This window comes from Plasmodium falciparum (assembly GCF_000002765.6).
Source record: "Plasmodium falciparum 3D7 genome assembly, chromosome: 12".
NCBI classification, from domain to species: domain Eukaryota; phylum Apicomplexa; class Aconoidasida; order Haemosporida; family Plasmodiidae; genus Plasmodium; species Plasmodium falciparum.
The window spans coordinates 1,562,501-1,582,500 of NC_037284.1; the positions used below are offsets into that span (position 1 = coordinate 1,562,501).

The 20,000-nt window shown below is 18.4% G+C and overlaps 6 protein-coding genes across 6 annotated transcripts in view; 5 read left to right on the forward strand and 1 right to left on the reverse strand.

Annotated features, from left to right (window-relative positions):
• Positions 1-4,079, reverse strand: part of PF3D7_1237500 (conserved Plasmodium protein, unknown function) — a gene marked incomplete at both ends in the record, with an annotated part of 5,046 nt that extends 967 nt beyond the window's left edge. The window contains one exon of the mRNA XM_001350733.1: positions 1-4,079. This exon is cut by the window's left edge and continues 967 nt beyond it. Within this exon, the coding sequence (XP_001350769.1) occupies positions 1-4,079 (4,079 nt within the window).
• Positions 4,080-6,104: 2,025 nt separating this feature from the next.
• Positions 6,105-8,069, forward strand: PF3D7_1237600 (periodic tryptophan protein 1, putative; the record flags this gene model as incomplete). The annotated part of the gene is made up of 3 exons (XM_024473406.1): positions 6,105-6,334; positions 6,516-7,674; positions 7,950-8,069. The coding sequence occupies 3 exons, from the start codon at positions 6,105-6,107 to the stop codon at positions 8,067-8,069; spliced, it is 1,509 nt and encodes a 502-aa protein (XP_024329170.1).
• Positions 8,070-9,870: 1,801 nt separating this feature from the next.
• PF3D7_1237700 (conserved protein, unknown function) lies at positions 9,871-11,057 on the forward strand (the record flags this gene model as incomplete). The annotated part of the gene is made up of 2 exons (XM_001350735.1): positions 9,871-9,916; positions 10,471-11,057. The coding sequence occupies 2 exons, from the start codon at positions 9,871-9,873 to the stop codon at positions 11,055-11,057; spliced, it is 633 nt and encodes a 210-aa protein (XP_001350771.1).
• Positions 11,058-12,696: 1,639 nt separating this feature from the next.
• On the forward strand, positions 12,697-13,018 carry PF3D7_1237800 (ubiquitin-like modifier HUB1, putative; the record flags this gene model as incomplete). The annotated part of the gene is made up of 2 exons (XM_001350736.1): positions 12,697-12,802; positions 12,903-13,018. The coding sequence occupies 2 exons, from the start codon at positions 12,697-12,699 to the stop codon at positions 13,016-13,018; spliced, it is 222 nt and encodes a 73-aa protein (XP_001350772.1).
• Positions 13,019-14,680: 1,662 nt separating this feature from the next.
• On the forward strand, positions 14,681-18,247 carry PF3D7_1237900 (conserved Plasmodium protein, unknown function; the record flags this gene model as incomplete). Its single annotated transcript, XM_001350737.1, has 1 exon — positions 14,681-18,247. One exon carries the CDS (start codon positions 14,681-14,683, stop codon positions 18,245-18,247), a length of 3,567 nt encoding a protein of 1,188 aa, XP_001350773.1.
• A 1,236-nt stretch (positions 18,248-19,483) lies between these two features.
• Positions 19,484-20,000, forward strand: part of PF3D7_1238000 (COPI associated protein, putative) — a gene marked incomplete at both ends in the record, with an annotated part of 1,004 nt that continues 487 nt past the window's right edge. Inside the window, 2 exons of the mRNA XM_024473407.1 lie at positions 19,484-19,544; positions 19,846-20,000. The exon at positions 19,846-20,000 is cut by the window's right edge and continues 224 nt beyond it. Of these exons, the coding sequence (XP_024329171.1) occupies positions 19,484-19,544; positions 19,846-20,000 (216 nt within the window). The remainder of the gene's footprint in view (positions 19,545-19,845) is intronic.

A 20,000-nucleotide genomic window follows, 5' to 3' on the forward strand; every position in this document is an offset into this window, starting at 1 on the left:
TTATTATTTTCATTTTTATAAAATGTATTTCTAAATGATTCTCTATATTCTAAAGGTACAAAAGGTTTCATTTTTTTTGTTCCTATTTTTTTTTCTTCAGTTCTTGGTGACTGATTTAAATTTTTAAAATATTCTCTTCTCTCAATAATTTTCTGAACATGGTCAGGTATTATTCCATTAAAATCAGATTCCTCATTTATAGTAATTTCCTTAGATGTTTCATTTAACAACTTTAGTTTCTCATCACAACTTAACATATTTATATTCATACCACTTTTTTTTAAAGAATCATATTTTAATAAAAAGTTGTTACTATTGTTTGTACCAAGAGAAATGTTATTATTTATATACATATTATTATTATTATTATTATTACTACTACTACATATATTTATTCCATCATTATTTATCCCTGTAAAGTTAAATGACTCCTTATGATTTAAACTATTCTTCTCATTTATATTATTATTACTATGATCATTTTCTATATTACAATTTGAATTTTTGTGTGTAACCTCCTTGTTTAAATCTCTCATCATGAGTTGTAACTCTTCATTTGTTTGTATAATATTATTATTATTATTATTATTATTATTATTATCACTTTTCATTTTTTTCAAAAACATATCATTTGTTTTTGATAAGGCATCATATGTATTAGCACAACTGTTTTGATCTTCTATGAAATTATTTATATTTACAACATTGGATGGTACATACGTATTTATAAAATTTATATTTTTATTTATACAATTTATATTTGTATATATTTTATTGAATTTATCAAACTCTTCCTTGTTCTCATAATTTTCAGAACTTAAATTAAAAACCCCATTTTTTGGAATCCTATTAAATAAATTTATTTCAGCATTCTCATTATTTTCTATTTCTTCTCCTTTCGACAATATATTTGTATTATTTACATTTTTATTAATAAAAAAGGTATTTGAATTTTCATTTATTTTATTTGGTGTCATCAATTCAATGGGTTCATTTTTAGTTTTTTCACTAGAACCCAAAAATGGCTTAACTTCCTTAGAAGCAAGTATATTATCATTATTTGGATGGTTTCCTGATAAATTATTAAAAAGGAAATTATTATTATTTTGAGAATTATTCCAAACATTACTGTTACCACCATCTTGTTTAATAGTATTCATGTATAATTGGTTTTTATTATTTAAGCATTCTTCTTCTTTATTATTACTACTACTATCATTATTATTATCATTATTATTTGGTATGTTTTCTACAGTTTCATTCTTCTTAAATATGCACAGATTATTTGTTAAACTATCATCATTTGTTATAATATCACCGGTTCTATTTTCAAATTTGTTAACATCATCATATTTATCCTTATTATTTTCATTATTTTTATTATTTTCATTATTTTCATTATTTTCATTATTTTCATTATTTTCATTATTTTCATTATTTTCATTATTTTTATTATTTTCATTATTATCATTATTATCATTATTATCATTATTACCATTTTGTTGATCCTTGGGTTCTTTTTTATTTTCACTTGTAAATATAGATGGGATGAAATTATTAAAATAGCTAGTAAACGTTTTTTTTATATTTTTTGGTTCCTTACTTTCATTTATATTATTATTTATTACATGTTGCGTGTCTTCCTTTCCCGATTTTGCAACTTCATCCATATTACTTACATTTATTTGTGGTTTAATATGGTCTTCTCCTTTACATATGGTATTGTTTTCGCTAGGACTTTCCATGGTGGTAATTATTTCTTTATTCACATTATCATTATTATTTGTATTAATAATAATATTGGTGTTTTGTTTATTATAAACCATTTCGTTATTTTGTTCATTCATGTTTTGTCCTTGTACACATTCTGAATTACTCTTAAGATGGTCTCCTACAACAATATTGTCATTATTATTGTTATTATTATAATTGTTGTTGTTATTATTATAATTATTATTGTTATTATCATTATTATTGTTGTTATTATCATTATTGTTGTGGTTTGTTAAATTTGTTAATTTATTTGCTTTAAAATTATAAAAACTGAACACATTATTATTATCCCCAATGGTCATAGTACTTTCTTTATTTTCGACAGACTTATATGATACATTTAAATTATTCTCATCATTTTCTGAAGATTTATTAAATTGAATTACATTTTCTATATGATTAATATTACTCACTACTACTTTGTTGTCTTCATTTTTAAGAGTATTGTTTGTTATTAGTGGATTAAAAGAATTATTAGAAATAATGTTATTCATATTATTGTTAGTATTAATATTATTGAACAAAGTATTGTTATTTTTATTTATATGGTTATTTCCAAGGGTATTATTAAAAATATTATTTGTTATACATGGCTTACCAAATATATTAGTACTACTATCTATTGTTTTGTTAAACATAAGATTATTATTATTATTGTTCATTTTATTTGTATTTATAATGTTACTTTCTATTTTTTGTAAAAATAAATTATTTGTTGTTCTTGCAATAGGAATACCGAATAAATTTTTTCCGCTCGAAAAAATGCCCCCATTATTAACAGCAGAATTATTAAATATATTATTGTTCACATTATTTACATTATTTACATTATTAATATTTGTTGGACCCTTATTTGGAATGCATATATTATCCACATTCACTTTTTGAATTCCTGCACTTGTACCATTTAACGACGTGATCGTATTATTATGCACTTGATCAACATTATGATTACTTGTAAAACTATTTTGTGACATACCATTATTTTGTGTTTGATTATTATTATTTATTATTGTATTATTTAATTTATTAGATATTATTTTTTCGCTTGTCATAAAATTGTTTGTGCTAAAGATATTCGTACCATTCATATTATTCTTATCATTTTTAAATATATTATGTGATTCATTTATATTATTTTCTTTATCCTTATTATTATATTTCTCATCAGTCGAAAAAATATAATCATTTTTTAATAAGGCAGTACCAAAAATGCTATCCTTATTAAAAAAGGTGCTCTTATTCAATAAATTGTTATTATTATTATTATCCTCGTCATTATTATTATTATTATTGTTGTTATTATCTTCGTCATTATTATTATTATTGTTGTTATTATCTTCGTCATTATTATCATCATTATTATCATCATTTTTAACAATATTTATATTATTAAATACAGTACCATTTACCGATTTAGTTGTAAGTATCTTTTCATCTTTACAAGAATTATTAAATGGAAAGGTTAAATTCAACATACCAACATTACAATTTTTCTCATTATTTGAAGATATATTTTGTGTAAAAAAGTTTTTAAAAGAATTTATATTTAGTGAGTTTGTATTTTTTATTGTATCTACATTATATGAAGAATTATTATTTTGAAGTAGGTTACCATTTATAAGAGAATTATTTTGTAAATTATTAATATGTGTATTGTTATCAACATTTACATTTACATTTACATTTACATTATTATTATTATTATTATTATTATTATTAGTTGTATTACCATTTTGATTATCTTGTGATATATTCAAATTATCATATTGAATTTTAAACAAATGTGAATTGTTTTTATTAGGTGAGTTTTGATTTATACTTCCTTGTTTATTATTAATAAACTCTTCACTTATATTAGTTTGATTATTTTTTTGTAGTTCCATTTTTTTCTTTTCATTTTTTCTTCTCATAACTTCTTCAAAAGATAAGGGTGTATCAAATAATTCTTCTTCAGTCGTTAGTTTTAACAAACTATTTTTATTTTTAGAAACAAAGCTTGTATTTTTTGATGTTTGAAAAATATTTCTTCCATTTTTTGGATGTACCATCAATTTTTTATTTTGAAAAGAAGTATCCAAAAATATTTTCTTTCCTGATTTAACACTAAATCTAATATCTTTAGAATCAACAGATCGAACATTTGAAACATTCGAAACATTAGAAACATTGGAAACGTTTAATATGTTTGAAACACTTTCAACACTTTTTTTTACTTCTTCTGATTTTTGTGCTTTTGCGTTTTTCATCATTTTCTCTTTGAGCAGCTGCAGCTGCTTCATCTTCATCTCATCAAATCCTTCCATTTTAAATAAAAAAATTAAATTAAAATATATAAAAAATATATATATATATATATATAATATATATAATATATATAATATATATATATTTTTTTTTTTTTTTTTTTTTTTTTTTATTATGGAATATATCATAAACAGTTCATATTAAAAATAAATAAATAAATATTTATATAATTTTATCTTTTTGTTTAATTCATCTTTTATATTTTTTTATATTAAACGTTTACAATTATATGTAACTATTTATTTTTTTTTTTCTTTTGTGTGTGTATATATAACATAAATATAATATATTATATTTTAATGTATAGATATATTAAGGAATAATATATATATAAATATATGTATTATATGTATGTATAATATTTTAAAAAAAAAAAAAAAAAAAAAAAAAAAAAAAAAAAAAACCTTAAATATAAGAATAAAACTTCAATGTATTATTACATACATATATTCATATATACATATATATTATAAAATACATAAATATTTTATAATACGAACATATATATATTATATATATATATATATATATACATTTTGATAATTCCAATTCTTTATTTTGTACACATTATGTGCATATGGTAAAAGAATTTCTTTTTTTCTTATATATATATAATATGATATATATTATATTATATTATATATTTATATATGGAAAAAAAGAATATGAAACATGAACACAAAAAAAAAAAAAAAAGAAAAAAAAAAAATGTAGATATTATATTATATATACATTTTATAAAAATATAAATAAAAATTAAGAATCATCCTTCAAAAAAAATATATACATGAGTATATATTAATCAAGAAATGGATCTTTTCCTTTTTTTTTTTTTTTTTTTTTTTTCTTTACATATTAATAAGAATTATATAATATATATATATATAATTAAGAACATATTATGCTATATATAATATGTATATAAGGCTATGTATAATATATATATATATAATATATAATTCACTTTTATATTAAAAAAAAGAAAAGGATTATAAAGAAAAAATAAGGTTTTAATAAAATTTATCAAATATATATATGTATTTTTAATATATAAATTCATATATTTATAAATATATTATATATAATATATTTTAATATATATTTATAATCATCATTCAAAGAGAAAAAAATGTTTTTCCTTAAATAATAAATATTATAATATATATTTTATAAATAAATATTATATATATATATATATATATATATGATATAATTTTATTATTATATTATATTATATATATATTAAAAAAGAATGATGTCGTCAAATAGCAAGAAAAAAAAAAAAAAAAAAAATACAAATATCCAAACCTTTTTTTTATAATTAAAGAAAAAATAATTTATATATATATAAATATATAATTTTTTTTTTTTTTTTTTTTTTTTTTTTTTAAAGTATATTGTATTTATATAGTATATTTTGTAATTATAATATATATATATATATATATATATATATATATATAAAATTAATAATTTCAGTTCACTCATATATATATATATGTACATATTTATGTATGTATAATTCAAAATAGGTATAATTTTTCTGAATATATTTATATATAATATTATATATCATATTTGAGGAAAAAAAAAAAAAAATATCCGACGTACTATTTTCGTAGAAATATATAATTATATATATATATATATATATATATTTATATATATGTTTCATTTTTTTATTTAATTAAAAAAATAAACATTTGAAAAGAAAAAAAAAAAAAAAGAAATCCTCATAATAAGAATATAAAAATAATAGATAATAAATTAGTAATAAATATTATATATATATATATATATATATATATAAAATATATATATTTTTTTAATTAATAATATATTTAAAATGTATCTATATAACAGGACATGTGCCCTGTACTATATTTTTCTTCTTTTAATTATTTGAAGTAACCATTTTTATTTTTTAACTATTATAAAATATTTAATTATCCTTATTTTATTCTATTTATATTATATTGTAAGTATTTTTTTTTTTTTTTTTTTTTTTTTTTTTTTTTTTTACAATGGGTAATCAAGTGCTAGATGAAAGTGACGTGGTAAAGCATTCAAGCGAAAATATAGAAAAGAAAGAAAAAATTGGAAAGAAGAAAAAAACAAAAAAACAAAAGAAGGAAGTTAAAAAAAGTGATATTGTTAGTTGTATAGCATTCCTATCTAGAGGAAAAAAAAAAAAAAGTCTTCAAGAAAGTAACGATGAGCATGAAGAAAATGAAGAATATGAAGAATATTCAAGGTATATTTTTTTAAATGTATAAATGGGTCCTTGTCCATACAAAAAATTTAAATATATATATATATATAAACATACATTTATATAAAATACATATATATATATATACACATATATGTACACATATATACACATATATATTTATTTATACATATACATTTTATTCCTTTCTACCGTTTTATAGTGATTGTAACCACTCTGGTGCCTTATCCAATGAAGAGAAAGAGCTTAAAAAAAAAAAAAAAAGGAAAAAAGGAAAAAACAACAAATATGACGTTTTAGAAAACATATTTAACGATGAAAGAGAATATAAAAAAAGCATTGTTCATGATAATTTAATTTCAAAGGATAAGAAATATATTTATGAAGATGAACTAAATATTGAAGAAAATGATTCTATAGTTATAAACGGAAAAATATATAGTGATATGGGTACTTTAGAAATACATGTTTTTAATTATGATGAGGATATATTTAATATTTATGATGATGTTATAATAGATAATTATCCTTTATGTATCGAAACAATTCATCAATCCTATTTTAAAGAAAAAAATATTGTAGCTGTTGGTACTCTAGATTGTAGCATACAACTTTGGGATTTATATAACATCGATATGTTAGAACCATTATATTATTTAGGAGATAATGAAATGAAAAAAATGAAAAAAAATAAAAAGAGAAAACTTAAAACAAATAATAATATTCATTACGAAAAGAAAAATATCAAAAATATACCAGAAGATGAGGAACCAAATAATATATCTAAACAAAAAATTAAGGGTCATACTGATTGTATTACATCCTTAAATTCATCAAAAATATTACCTTCTTTATTAGTAAGTGGTTCAAAAGATAGTACTGTTAAATTATGGGATTTAAATAATTTAAATAATCTACATACTTTTTCATTTCATCAAAAAAAAATTAATAATTTATCATTTCATTCAAAAGATAAAAATTTATTATTCTCAACATCATCTGATAAAACTTTAAAAATATATGATATAAGACAAAATCAAGTTGCCTTAGATATTCATTTATCGAATATTCCTGAAGCTACTATATGGAATACACACGAAGAAAATATTATTTTATCATCATATATTGATGGGTATATAAATAAAATAGATATAAAATATATTAATACTTCATCGAATAAACCTCAAAATAATTATTTGGTAAATTTTAAGGCTTTTGAAAATTCATGTACCTCTTTATTAAGTATGAATTATAAAAATCTAACCTTAGCTGGCTCTGAAGATGGAGTAATAAAAGCTTATGACTTTCATAACCTTCTCAATGAGCAACCTCACTGCGTTTACTCAAAGAATCTTAAAAAGGTACGAAAAAAAAAAAATAAATAAAAATAAAAATAAATAAAAATAAAAATAAATAAATGCAATATGAATATAAATACAAAATGTATATATTATAATATATATATATATATATATATATATATATATATATACATATATGTCTTAGATAATTATGAGGATCGTTCCTTTTAAACAGCACAAAAATGTGTATCATCACATATAAGCATATATACATATATAATATTTTTTTTCATTATGTCATATTTTATTTTCATTATATATATTTATTTTTTTAGAATTTATTTTATATGAAAGATAATGAAGATTGGCCCAATGTTGTCTTTCTGGGATGTGATAAATTATATGATTGGGATGTATTTGAATGTGAAGAAATAAAAAAATATTTCAATTTATAACTTAATATAATTTAATTCAATTATTTGGTTATATTTTATTTTTTTTATTTATTTTTTTTTTTTTTGTGAATTTAATGGGAATTATTATATAATTAAATCATATAAATATATAAATATATAAATATTTATATATATATATATATATATATATATATATATATATATATATTTATTTATTTATTTATTTATTTATTTATTTATTCAGTTATACATTTTCTTTACATATTTATGACGAACAATATTGTTTTATAAAACTATTTGAAAAAATTATGCTATTTGTATTTTTTTTTTCCCTTTTCTTTAATTTTATAATTTTCGAGGCTTAAAAAAAAGATATAATACTCAACATGCTTTTTAAAGTTAAATATAGACATTAAAACAAAAATATATATAAGTATACAACAAGTGGAAGAATATATATATAAATAAATATATATATATATTAATCATTTAATATTTAACATATTTATCTTATATAACCCTTTTTGAGTCTTTTACATTGCACACACATTTCTTTCCTTTTGAAAATGTTTGTATGTGATGAAATTTTTATGGATGATTTTTATTCTAATATATATACATATATATATATATATATATATAATACATATCTTTAATCGAGTATTACTACATAAATGTAAATAATAGTAAACATTTATAAATGTATACATATATATATATATATATATATATTATATATATTATTTACGCGTAATAATATTGTTACATAAAATCTAAATAAAAAAAAAAAAAAAAAAAAAAAAAAAAATTGTTTATGTTTTTTACAAATTTATTTGTAACATTAAGTGGAATAATAATAATATTATGTATGTGTATATATTTTAAAAATTCATGATATTCCTTTTAAAATATATAAATATATACATAATTATATATATACATATATATATATATACATTTATATAATATATATAAATTGTTGATCATACAATATGTATACTTTATACAAATATTGTTCTTTTGAAAGGTGCAAAAGAAAAATAATTAAAATAATATAAAATCTGTATATATTATTGAAATATTTTTCATGAATATTATGATATATATATATAATATTTATTTTATATTTATATTTATGAGTTAAACTTTGATAGTTAAAATAATAAAATATAACAAAATTAAATATTAAAAAAAATATTAAATATATATATTAAAGTATTAATTGGATAATTTTATAATATTATAATCCTATTTTCTTTTTCTTTTTCTTTTTCTTTTTCTTTTTCTTTTTCTTTTTTTTTGTTTTTTTTAAATATATTTTATTTTTAATTATATACATGTATTACATATATATATATATATATATATATTATATATATATATAATAAATATATTTTTTATTCATATATGTAAATATATAAAAAATAATAAAATAATAATTATTTTAAAATTTATCTTTTACATATATCTTCATATTTATTCTTCATTATTATAATCCTTTAAAACCTTTTTGAACTAAATCTTTTTTTTTTTTTTTTTTTTTTTTATGGTGGTTTAAAAAAGAAGAAAATTATATATATATATATATATTATATATATTTATTTATTTATTATATATTTTTTTTAATTAGTTTGTACATATTGTTATAATATATAATTACATAACTTTATATTTTTCTTGTTATGATAAAATATCCAAAATTATCATTTTTGTTATAAATAAAAATAACATATTATTTTTATTATTATTATTATAAGTAACATAACATTATAGTTATTTGTTACAATATTATATAATATAAAATATAATTTATTAGTAGTAATCAATTAAGCAAACAACATGGGATGCACAGTCAGTAATTTAAAATGCGTTACCAATGTAGCAGGTATTCAAAGAAAAATATTTAAATATATACAAACATAGGGGCACATATGTGTTCTCACATTATATATATATATATATTACTAATTTTTATAGTAAAAATTGTTCGATTATATTTTGTATGGATTTGCATACATATATATATATATATATATATATCTTATATATGTCATTTATTATATATATGTTATCTTTAAGTGTATATATTTATATAATATTTTTAAAAAGTTTTCATTATTACGTATTTCTTATAATTTGGACAATAAAAATATTGTATCTTTTTTTTTTTTTTTTCTGTACATATTTTGTCCTTTTTTTATAATTATGTATAAAAATTATATTTGTAAATATATATACATACATATATATATATATATATATATATATATTTGTATGTATGTTCATATAATTATTTTCTGACATGGTCATATTTTTACCTGAACAATATGTATCTAGCTAGCTATAATTATACATATCTGTGTATATTTATTTATTAATATATATATATATATATTTTTTTTTTTTTTTTTTTTTTTTTTTTTTGGGTTTTATATGCAGGTTTAGCAAGTTTGGTAATTTCGCTATTTCCCAAATTAATTATTAAGAATCCTCAAGTTCTTCGACCATTATTAAATGTAAGTTGGGGTTACTTATTTGGATCTACCTTTTGGTTGTGTTTTTTTTCTGAAGTAGGTTTATTAAGAAGTTTAAAGAATATGAAAGGTGTGCCTTTACCTGAAAGTGCTTCAGAAGCTAAGAAATTATTAGAGGAAATGAAAAATTCAGAAGGTGATTTTAATAGAAGAAGTTTAGATTTTCAATATTTTTTTAGTTTAGCTACTTTATTTTCAGGAATATTATTATTATCAACAGTTAAGTTGGCAAATCATAATTTACAATTAAGATTAAGTTCCTCAGTTGTTGTTATAACAAGCTTATTGAATAGTTTATATTTACATAATAAAGTACATAATTTAAAATCCAAAAAAGAAAGTTTATATAATGACTTTATAGCAAATCCAAAGAATGAAAAGACAGTTGCAGATTTAAAAAAAAATAAAAAAGAGTTCCACATATTTCATGGATTATCTGTTCTCTCTTTATATGTATCCTTCTTTGGTTTAACACCCTACATATTTACATAAATGTATTTCAAATTATTATGTATTCATTTTTTTTAAGCACCCCAAAATGATATACATATATATATATATATATATATGTACTTTTTCACAAAATATGAATAAATAAGCACATTTATATGGGGACAATGAAAAAGGGAAAAAAAAAAAAAAAAAAAGCACGGATAAAAAAATATACACATATATATATATATACATACATACATATACATATCCTTATGTATGCTTTAAATTATTATGTTACTGAAATGAAAAATTATATGAATGGCATTCAATAGTGAAAAAATATATATATTTATATTTATTTTTTATTTTTTATTTTACACTGTTTTAAAAAGACATAAAAGTTTCATTTATTTTGCATATGTAATATTGATTTATCTTTTTATTTTATAATAAAAGTATACATATATTTTTATGGAAAAATAAAAAAAAGAAGATAAAATTAATGTTAATTTAACAAAAAAATAAAAAAAAATCTATATTTTAATTAGACTTCACAAAAAAAAAAAGAAAAAAAGAAATAATAAATAATAATTTTTTTTTTTTTTTAATAAAGACTGTTATTTTTTCTCTTATCTACTCACAATATTATTTTTAAACATATTCTAAAAAAAAAAAAAAAAAAATTATGGATTTTTAAAGAACAAAAGAAAAGTTTATTTTTATGGATACGTTAAATAAAATAAGTATATGACCCATGTGTTATAATAATATATATGATATATAATTATGGGATAAGAAAATAAAATACTTTTTTTTTCTACTTACGTTCTTAAAGGAAATATATACATGATATATATAATAAAAGCATATATAAAACGGAGTAAAATTTATATGTCATATCATATATACATATGTGATATTAATTTTTTTTTTTTTTTTTATTAAAAAAACTTATAGAAAAATCAAAATTATATAAATATGATAAATTTATATTATATATATATATATATATATATATATATATAAGCAAATTTTAATTTTTTTTATATTTTAATTTTTCTACTTTTAAAGTATACAAAGTAATAATATATATATATATATATATATATATATATATATATATAATATATATATTTAATTTGATGAATAAAAAAAGTTATAGCCCCATAAAATAGAATAAAAAATAATTTTTTTTTTTTTTTTTTTTTTAATAATACATATATTTATATTTTTCATTTTTATTATAATTTACAACGTTTATCAAATAAAAAAAAAAAAAGAAAGATAATAAGCATATTTTTCGAATGTTCACTTGTAAAATATATATATATAATGTATATAATATTTTAAATACATATATTTTGAAAATACATGAAAATGTATGTGATATTAGAGATTCAAGATATAAACGTGTTAAAAGTTCTATAACATAATATATATTATGTTTTAATAAAGAAGGAAAAAAAAAAAAAAAAAAAAAAAAATAAACGCTTCTTTCATATATGTGAGAAAATAAAAGGATAAACATTTTTTTGGATAATAAAAATATATTAAAAGAATAAACTTGGAGAGTGTGCCGAAACAAAAAATTAAATAAAATATACAGAACAGGAATAAATATATAAATATATATATATATATAAGTATAATATTTTTTTTTATTTTATTTTATCCTTATAACCAAATTGTTATTAAAATGATAGAGATAATATTAAATGATAGATTAGGAAAAAAGATAAGAGTTAAATGTAATCCCGATGATACTATTGGAGATTTAAAAAAATTGGTGGCAGCTCAAACAGGTAACTAACTAACTAACTATACATATATATATATATATATATATATACATACATGTTTATGATAAGAGATAGTTATATTATCATATCATTTTTATCTTAGGTACAAGAGCAGATAAAATACGAATTCAAAAATGGTATATTATATATAAAGATCATATAACATTACAAGATTATGAAATAAAAGACGGAATGAGTTTAGAATTGTATTACAACTAAATAGTTATAAATATAAATATATATATATATATATATATATATATATATTATAATTACAGGGGGGGGGGAAAAAAAAAAAGTAAAATTATTTTACGAATAATATATATTCCAAGTAAAGGAAAGAATTACAATTTTGTATACATAATTAAGATATTAAATATATACATATTAATATTTACTTTTTTCTTTTTTTTTTGTTATTACATATATGTGAACATGTTGGATATATATATATATATATATATATGTCCTTTTTTATTTTTGATGTTGTTTTAATCTTTTATTATATAAATAAAAAGGTAATATATATATATATATATGTATATATTATATTGTTTAAATTTTTTTTTTCTTAAAAAAATTGTGAACAAAAAAAATAATTACAACAAAATGGTAATTTGAAGAAAAAATATACAATATATATTTTAAAATATGAACAATATTATTATAATATATATATATTATTATTACTTTCTTAATTATTTATTTATATATGGTAGCAGGGTGTTACATAAAAAAAAAAAAAAAAAAAAAATCAAGAACACTATAAAAATATTATTATTTATAATTATTATTTTTTTTGAAATATAAATAAATTATTCATATATATTTGCTTATTTATTTATTCATTCTATATAATGACCAAATTATAAATATATGTGTTTCTATATATTTTTTATAAAAAAACATGGTTACAATGTTTTTCTTTTTTTTTTTTTTTTTTTTTTTTTTTCTTTGTGGTGTTCTAATTTTTTAATTTTTCTACTTTTTTAATGTTTTCCTTTTTACAAAAATGTAGAATTAAAAAATTAATATAAAAAAAAATAAATAAAATAAAATAAAATTAGAATAAATAAATAAATAAATAAATATATATATATATGTAATAATACAAATAATGTTGTTATGGTATATATAAATATATATTATAATATATATATTTATATTATATATATATTTTTTTTTTCTTTTTTTTTTTCTTTATTTCTATTTATTTTATAATAATATTTATATAAAAATATGCTTTCAATAAGAAAAATGTTTGTCAATATATGTTGTTATTTTATATATATATATATATATAAAATATAAATTTTTTAAAGATTAGAAAAAGAAAAAAGAATTATCTTTCGAAATTCATGTTTCTATATAAAAAAAAAAAATATATATATATATATTTAAATATATATATATATATATATATATATATTGGTAATATTTTTTTGTATATATTTTAATTTTTTTTTTTTTTTTTTTTAAATTATTTTATTTAGATTTTGTTAATTAATTAAAAAAAAAAAAAAAAAAATGTGATCAAAGAATGAAAATTTATATATTATTAATAATATATAATATAAATAAATCGTTTTACTTACATCATATGTATATAAATAGTATATATTATATATTTATTACTATTTCAATTTTTTTTTTTTTAAAAATGATAATGCTTTATTATTGGTAAAAATATATATATATATATATATAATAACATTTATTATCTATATATAATCTATATAATATTATATATATATATATATAATATTATTTATATATATTAAAAAATTATATAAGATTATTATATATAAATGTTTTGTTATAATTTTTTTTTTTTTTTTTTTTCTTTTTTTTTTTTTGCACTTAATAAAATAAAATAAAAAAATGAATAAAGGTTTATCGAAAATATTAGAATTAGGTTTTTTTGTAGGTAGTTTTTTTTTCATATGGTATATTACTGGTGAAAAGATATTTAAAAGAAAAAAAAAGATTGTTAAAGAGAACATTTTATTAATTTTAAGAAATTTATGTTATGAAATTTATACAGTATTATGTGAGACATCAAAAACTACAAAACATGTTTATGACATGTTAAAAAATGAATCTAATACTACCATAGAATTAAGTAGACTAGAAGAAGTATTACTAAATAATGGTTACAAAAAAAAAATTGAAGATGTAGAAAAAAATGTATTAAAAAGATTTAATGTAAGTGTAGAAGATTTTTATGAAGAATTAAAAAATTATGAAAAAGATCCAGATGTACAAAAATATTTAAATTCAATAAAAAAAATGTATAATGAAGCCCTTCTAGGGTTACAACCAAAATTACCTTCCATTGATGAAAAAATTTCTGAAGATGTTATTATTAATTTAACTAGTCTTATTTATAAAGAAAAAAGGAAAATATATAAAACAAAAATAGATTCTATGTTAAAAAATAATGAAATTATTGATATCCAAAATACCTTGTCTAATGCTCAATTTTTTGAAAACCTACATAAATCTACACAACATGTAGAAGAACAAATCATTAAAGAAAATAATAACTTAGTACCAAATCTTTTTACCTTTAAATATTTAGTTAGCTATTATTCTAATGATCCTAATTTTTTGCAAAAAAAAAAATATCTAGAATCCAAACATGGAGAAAAAATGATAAAAATATTGAAAATTAAAACAAGCAAAAAGAAGAAAAAAAGAGCACATAAAGAAGATCGTCAAAGTAGTAATAGTAGTGTTAGCTTTAAAAGCACACCCAGCCTTGATGTATACAATGTTCCACATCTTGGTACTCTTGAAAAAGAGGAAGATCACTACTCTCAGCAATCTAAAGAAATGGAACACATGGACAAAGATAGCCATGTAGATTTCATTCCACATAATGTAGATGCAAATCTAGATAAACGGGATGAACAAATTGAATACATCAGTGAAAGTGGTGACATGCAACCAGAAAAGGAATACTACGAAGGGGAGCATATTACTATTAGATATGAAGAAGAAGAAGATATTAGTGAAATATATGAAGAAGATCGTGCAAGTCGTATATATGAAGAAGATCGTGCAAGTGGTATATATGAAGAAGAGCATGCAAGTGGTATATATGAAGAAGATCATGAAGAAAGATATAGGACGAGCCAAGTATCTGAACGTTCAATTAAAAAAAGTGTAACAAGTCAACAAGATGATATTATTCATAGTCATGAAGAGGATAATTATGTTAGTGACAGAGAAGTTATACATGATGATAGTTTTGTAGGAGACAAAGATCAAATTTTTGATGATAATTATGTAAGTGAACGGGAAGAAATTAAACAGGATGATGATTATATAAGTGAACGGGAAGAAATTAAACAGGATGATGATTATATAAGTGAACGGGAGGAAATTAAACAGGATGATGATTATATAAGTGAAAGGGAGGAATTTAAACAAGATGAAAGTTTTGTAGGAGACAAAGATCAAATTTTTGAAGATGATAATTATGTAAGTGAAAGGGAGGAAATTAAGCAGGATGATGATTATATAAGTGAACGGGAGGAAATTAAACAAGATGATGATTATGTAAATGAAAGGGAAGAAATTAAACAAGATGATGATTATGTAAGTGAAAGGGAAGAAATTAAACAAGATGAAAGTTTTGTAGGAGACAAAGATCAAATTTTTGAAGATGATAATTATGTAAGTGAAAGGGAGGAATCTAAACAAGATGAAAGTTTTGTAGGAGACAAAGATCAAGTTTTTGATGATGATTATGTAAGTGAACGGGAGGAAATTAAACAAGATGATGATTATGTAAGTGAAAGGGAAGAAATTAAACAAGATGAAAGTTTTGTAGGAGACAAAGATCAAATTTTTGAAGATGATAATTATGTAAGTGAAAGGGAGGAATTTAAACAAGATGAAAGTTTTGTAGGAGACAAAGATCAAAATTTTGATGATGATTATGTAAGTGAAAGGGAAGATATTAAACAAGATGATGATTATATAAGTGAACGGGATGAAATTAAACAAGATGATAGTTTTGCAGGAGACAAAGATCAAAATTTTGAAGATGATAATTATGTAAGTGAAAAGGAGGAAATTATATACGATAATAATAATATAAGTGACAGAGAGCAAGTTATACAAGATGATAATTATGTAAGTGACAAAGAAGAAATTATATACGATAATAATAATAATAATAATATAAGTGATAGTGAAGTAGATAAAGAAAATAATAATTATGTTTATGAAAATGATGAAATTATTAAAGATAACAAAAGTATGAACGAAAAAGACTCAAGTATTCATTATGATGAAGAAGGAACAGTTAAAAATAAAGATATTATTGAAAATGTGAAGGAGGAAAATAGTGATATACAAATGTTAGAAAATGATATAATTAATAATATAAACAATGAAATAATAGATAATAATGAAAATGAAATAATTAATAATCAAAGTAAAGTAGAAAATAATACAAGTATGACAGAATATGAAGATGTTATAGATATGGATTACAAATCTCCAGAAAATTTATTTATGTTTGATCAAGAATACAATATTAATGAAGATCATAAAGGAGAAATTAATAATAATGATAATGATAACAGTAAAAGTGTGTCTGGAATGGGTGAACGAGAAGTTAGTAATGAAGAAAATAGGGAAGATGAAATGATAAGAAATGAAGAAGTAGATTATATAAAAGATGATGATGAACATAATACAGACGATATAAAAGAAGATGATGAACATAATGCAGACGATATAAAAGAAGATGATGAACATAATGTAGACGATATAAAAGAAGATGATGAAAATAATGCAGATGATATAAAAGAAGATGATGAACATAATGCAGACGATATAAAAGAAGATGATGAACACAATACAGACGATATAAAAGAAGATGATGAACATAATACAGACGATATAAAAGAAGATGATGAACATAATGCAGACGATATAAAAGAGGATGATGAAAATAATGCAGATGATATAAAAGAAGATGATGAACACAATACAGACGATATAAAAGAAGATGATGAACATAATACAGACGATATAAAAGAAGATGATGAACACAATGCAGATGATATAAAAGATGATGAACACAATACAGACGATATAAAAGATGATGAACACAATACAGACGATATAAAAGATGATGAACATAATGCAGATGATATAAAAGATGAAGATAATGATCAAGTAGAAGACAATCAAGAATTAAATGAAAATTTAGAAGGTTCAGATGTACCGAAGGATGATGAAGCTTTGAATATTGAGGATACATCTGAAGAACAAAAAGAGACAGATGATAAGATAGAATCTGGTTCTGTACGTGATAAAAAGAATGAAGGTTCAACTGAGAAAAAAATTGAAACCAAAAAAGGTGGTTTACTTATGGGTATTATGAAGAGAAAAAGATTTATGTCAAGAGATCCAAAAAAGAAGTCATAAAAGGAATACATAAATACAAATGTATATATATATATATATATATATATATATATATATATATATATATTTATTTATTTATTTATTTATATATTCATTTGTGTATGTTTATTTAAACATAATATTTCTTTAAATATTTGTAACAATTTTAAGCATTTTTAAATATTTACAGAATTGCATATATATGTATGTTTCTGTTCACATATATATATATATATAGGTATATACTTATATATTTTACACATTTAATATATTCGCATATTATATTATTTTAATTTAATTTATTTTTTTTGAATTAAATATACATTATTAATTGTGCTTATTATAGCCACAATTTTTCATTATTTTCAATTTTAATAAACCATTTTCAATTACTTCAAAAAAAAAATTAAAATATAAAACAATTAATTATAATATCCAACATATTATATGTTGTCCAGTTTAAGTGAACATTCAAATAATATATATATATATATATATATGTGCATTTATTTATTTAATTTATTCTTTTTTTATTTTTTTTTTTTTTTTTTTTTGCATGTTGTTTAATGTATTGTAGTATGTTCATTATGAAGGCGCGACTAGTCCATTATTTGGAAAAAAAAAAAAAAAAAAAAAAAGACATATATACACATGAAGAAATAATGATGTATTCGAAAAAGGCATATGTCAATTTTTTATGAAAAAAAAAAAAATATATATATATATATATATTTATATATCTTATTATTCATATTATTGCCTTTTTGCATGTTATAAATTGTGTGGAAAAAAATTAAACAAAATTATTAACACCTTATGAGAAATAAATAAAAAAAAAGGTGACATTATATATATATATATATATATATATATTTTTATTTTAAATAATGTGAATTATATTTTTTTATGACAAAGAAGAGGAAATTAAATATCTGTATAAAAATTTACAGCTGAAAATTTTGTACATTTTAATGAGACTTTCTTTTTTTTTAATGCAATATTTTTAAATAAAGCACAACATAAGGAAAAAAAAAAAAAAAAAGGAAAAACAAATAAATAAATATATATATATGTAATTAATGGAACATATATTTATATATAACTGTTTTTAAAAAAAAAAAAAAAAAAAAAAAAAAGACAACTTATATTACACAATATATATATATATATATATATATATATGTGCTAATTTTATATATATATCTTTTAAGTAAAATATATTACAACTTTTAATCATATATTTTTTGTTTCGAAAATATGGCACTTTTTTTTACCGATTTACCAAACTTCAGCTTGAGGTTTTTATCAATGATATCAGGTATGGCTAGCTGTCTTTATTATTATATAAATAAATACATACATACATACATACATACATACATACATACATACATACATACATACATATATATATATATATATATATATATATATATATATATTTATTTATTTATTTATTTATTGTGTGTTTTATTGTTGGGGATATGTTAATAAAATATATGAGTATTCACAGACCCAAATGATGTTTCATTATTAAGTTACACACATATATATATATATATATATATATATATATATATATATTTTTTTTTTTTTTTTTTTTTTTTTTTTATTTATAGGCACTTTAATGATAATAGCCGGAATATTAAATGTTTTTAAATTATTTCAGACTGTCGTAAATATATATGTCATATGTTCAGGAATATTACTAATATTATGTGATGTGAAAACATTTCGATTTTATCGATTTATTGAATTCTTATTTACAGTAATT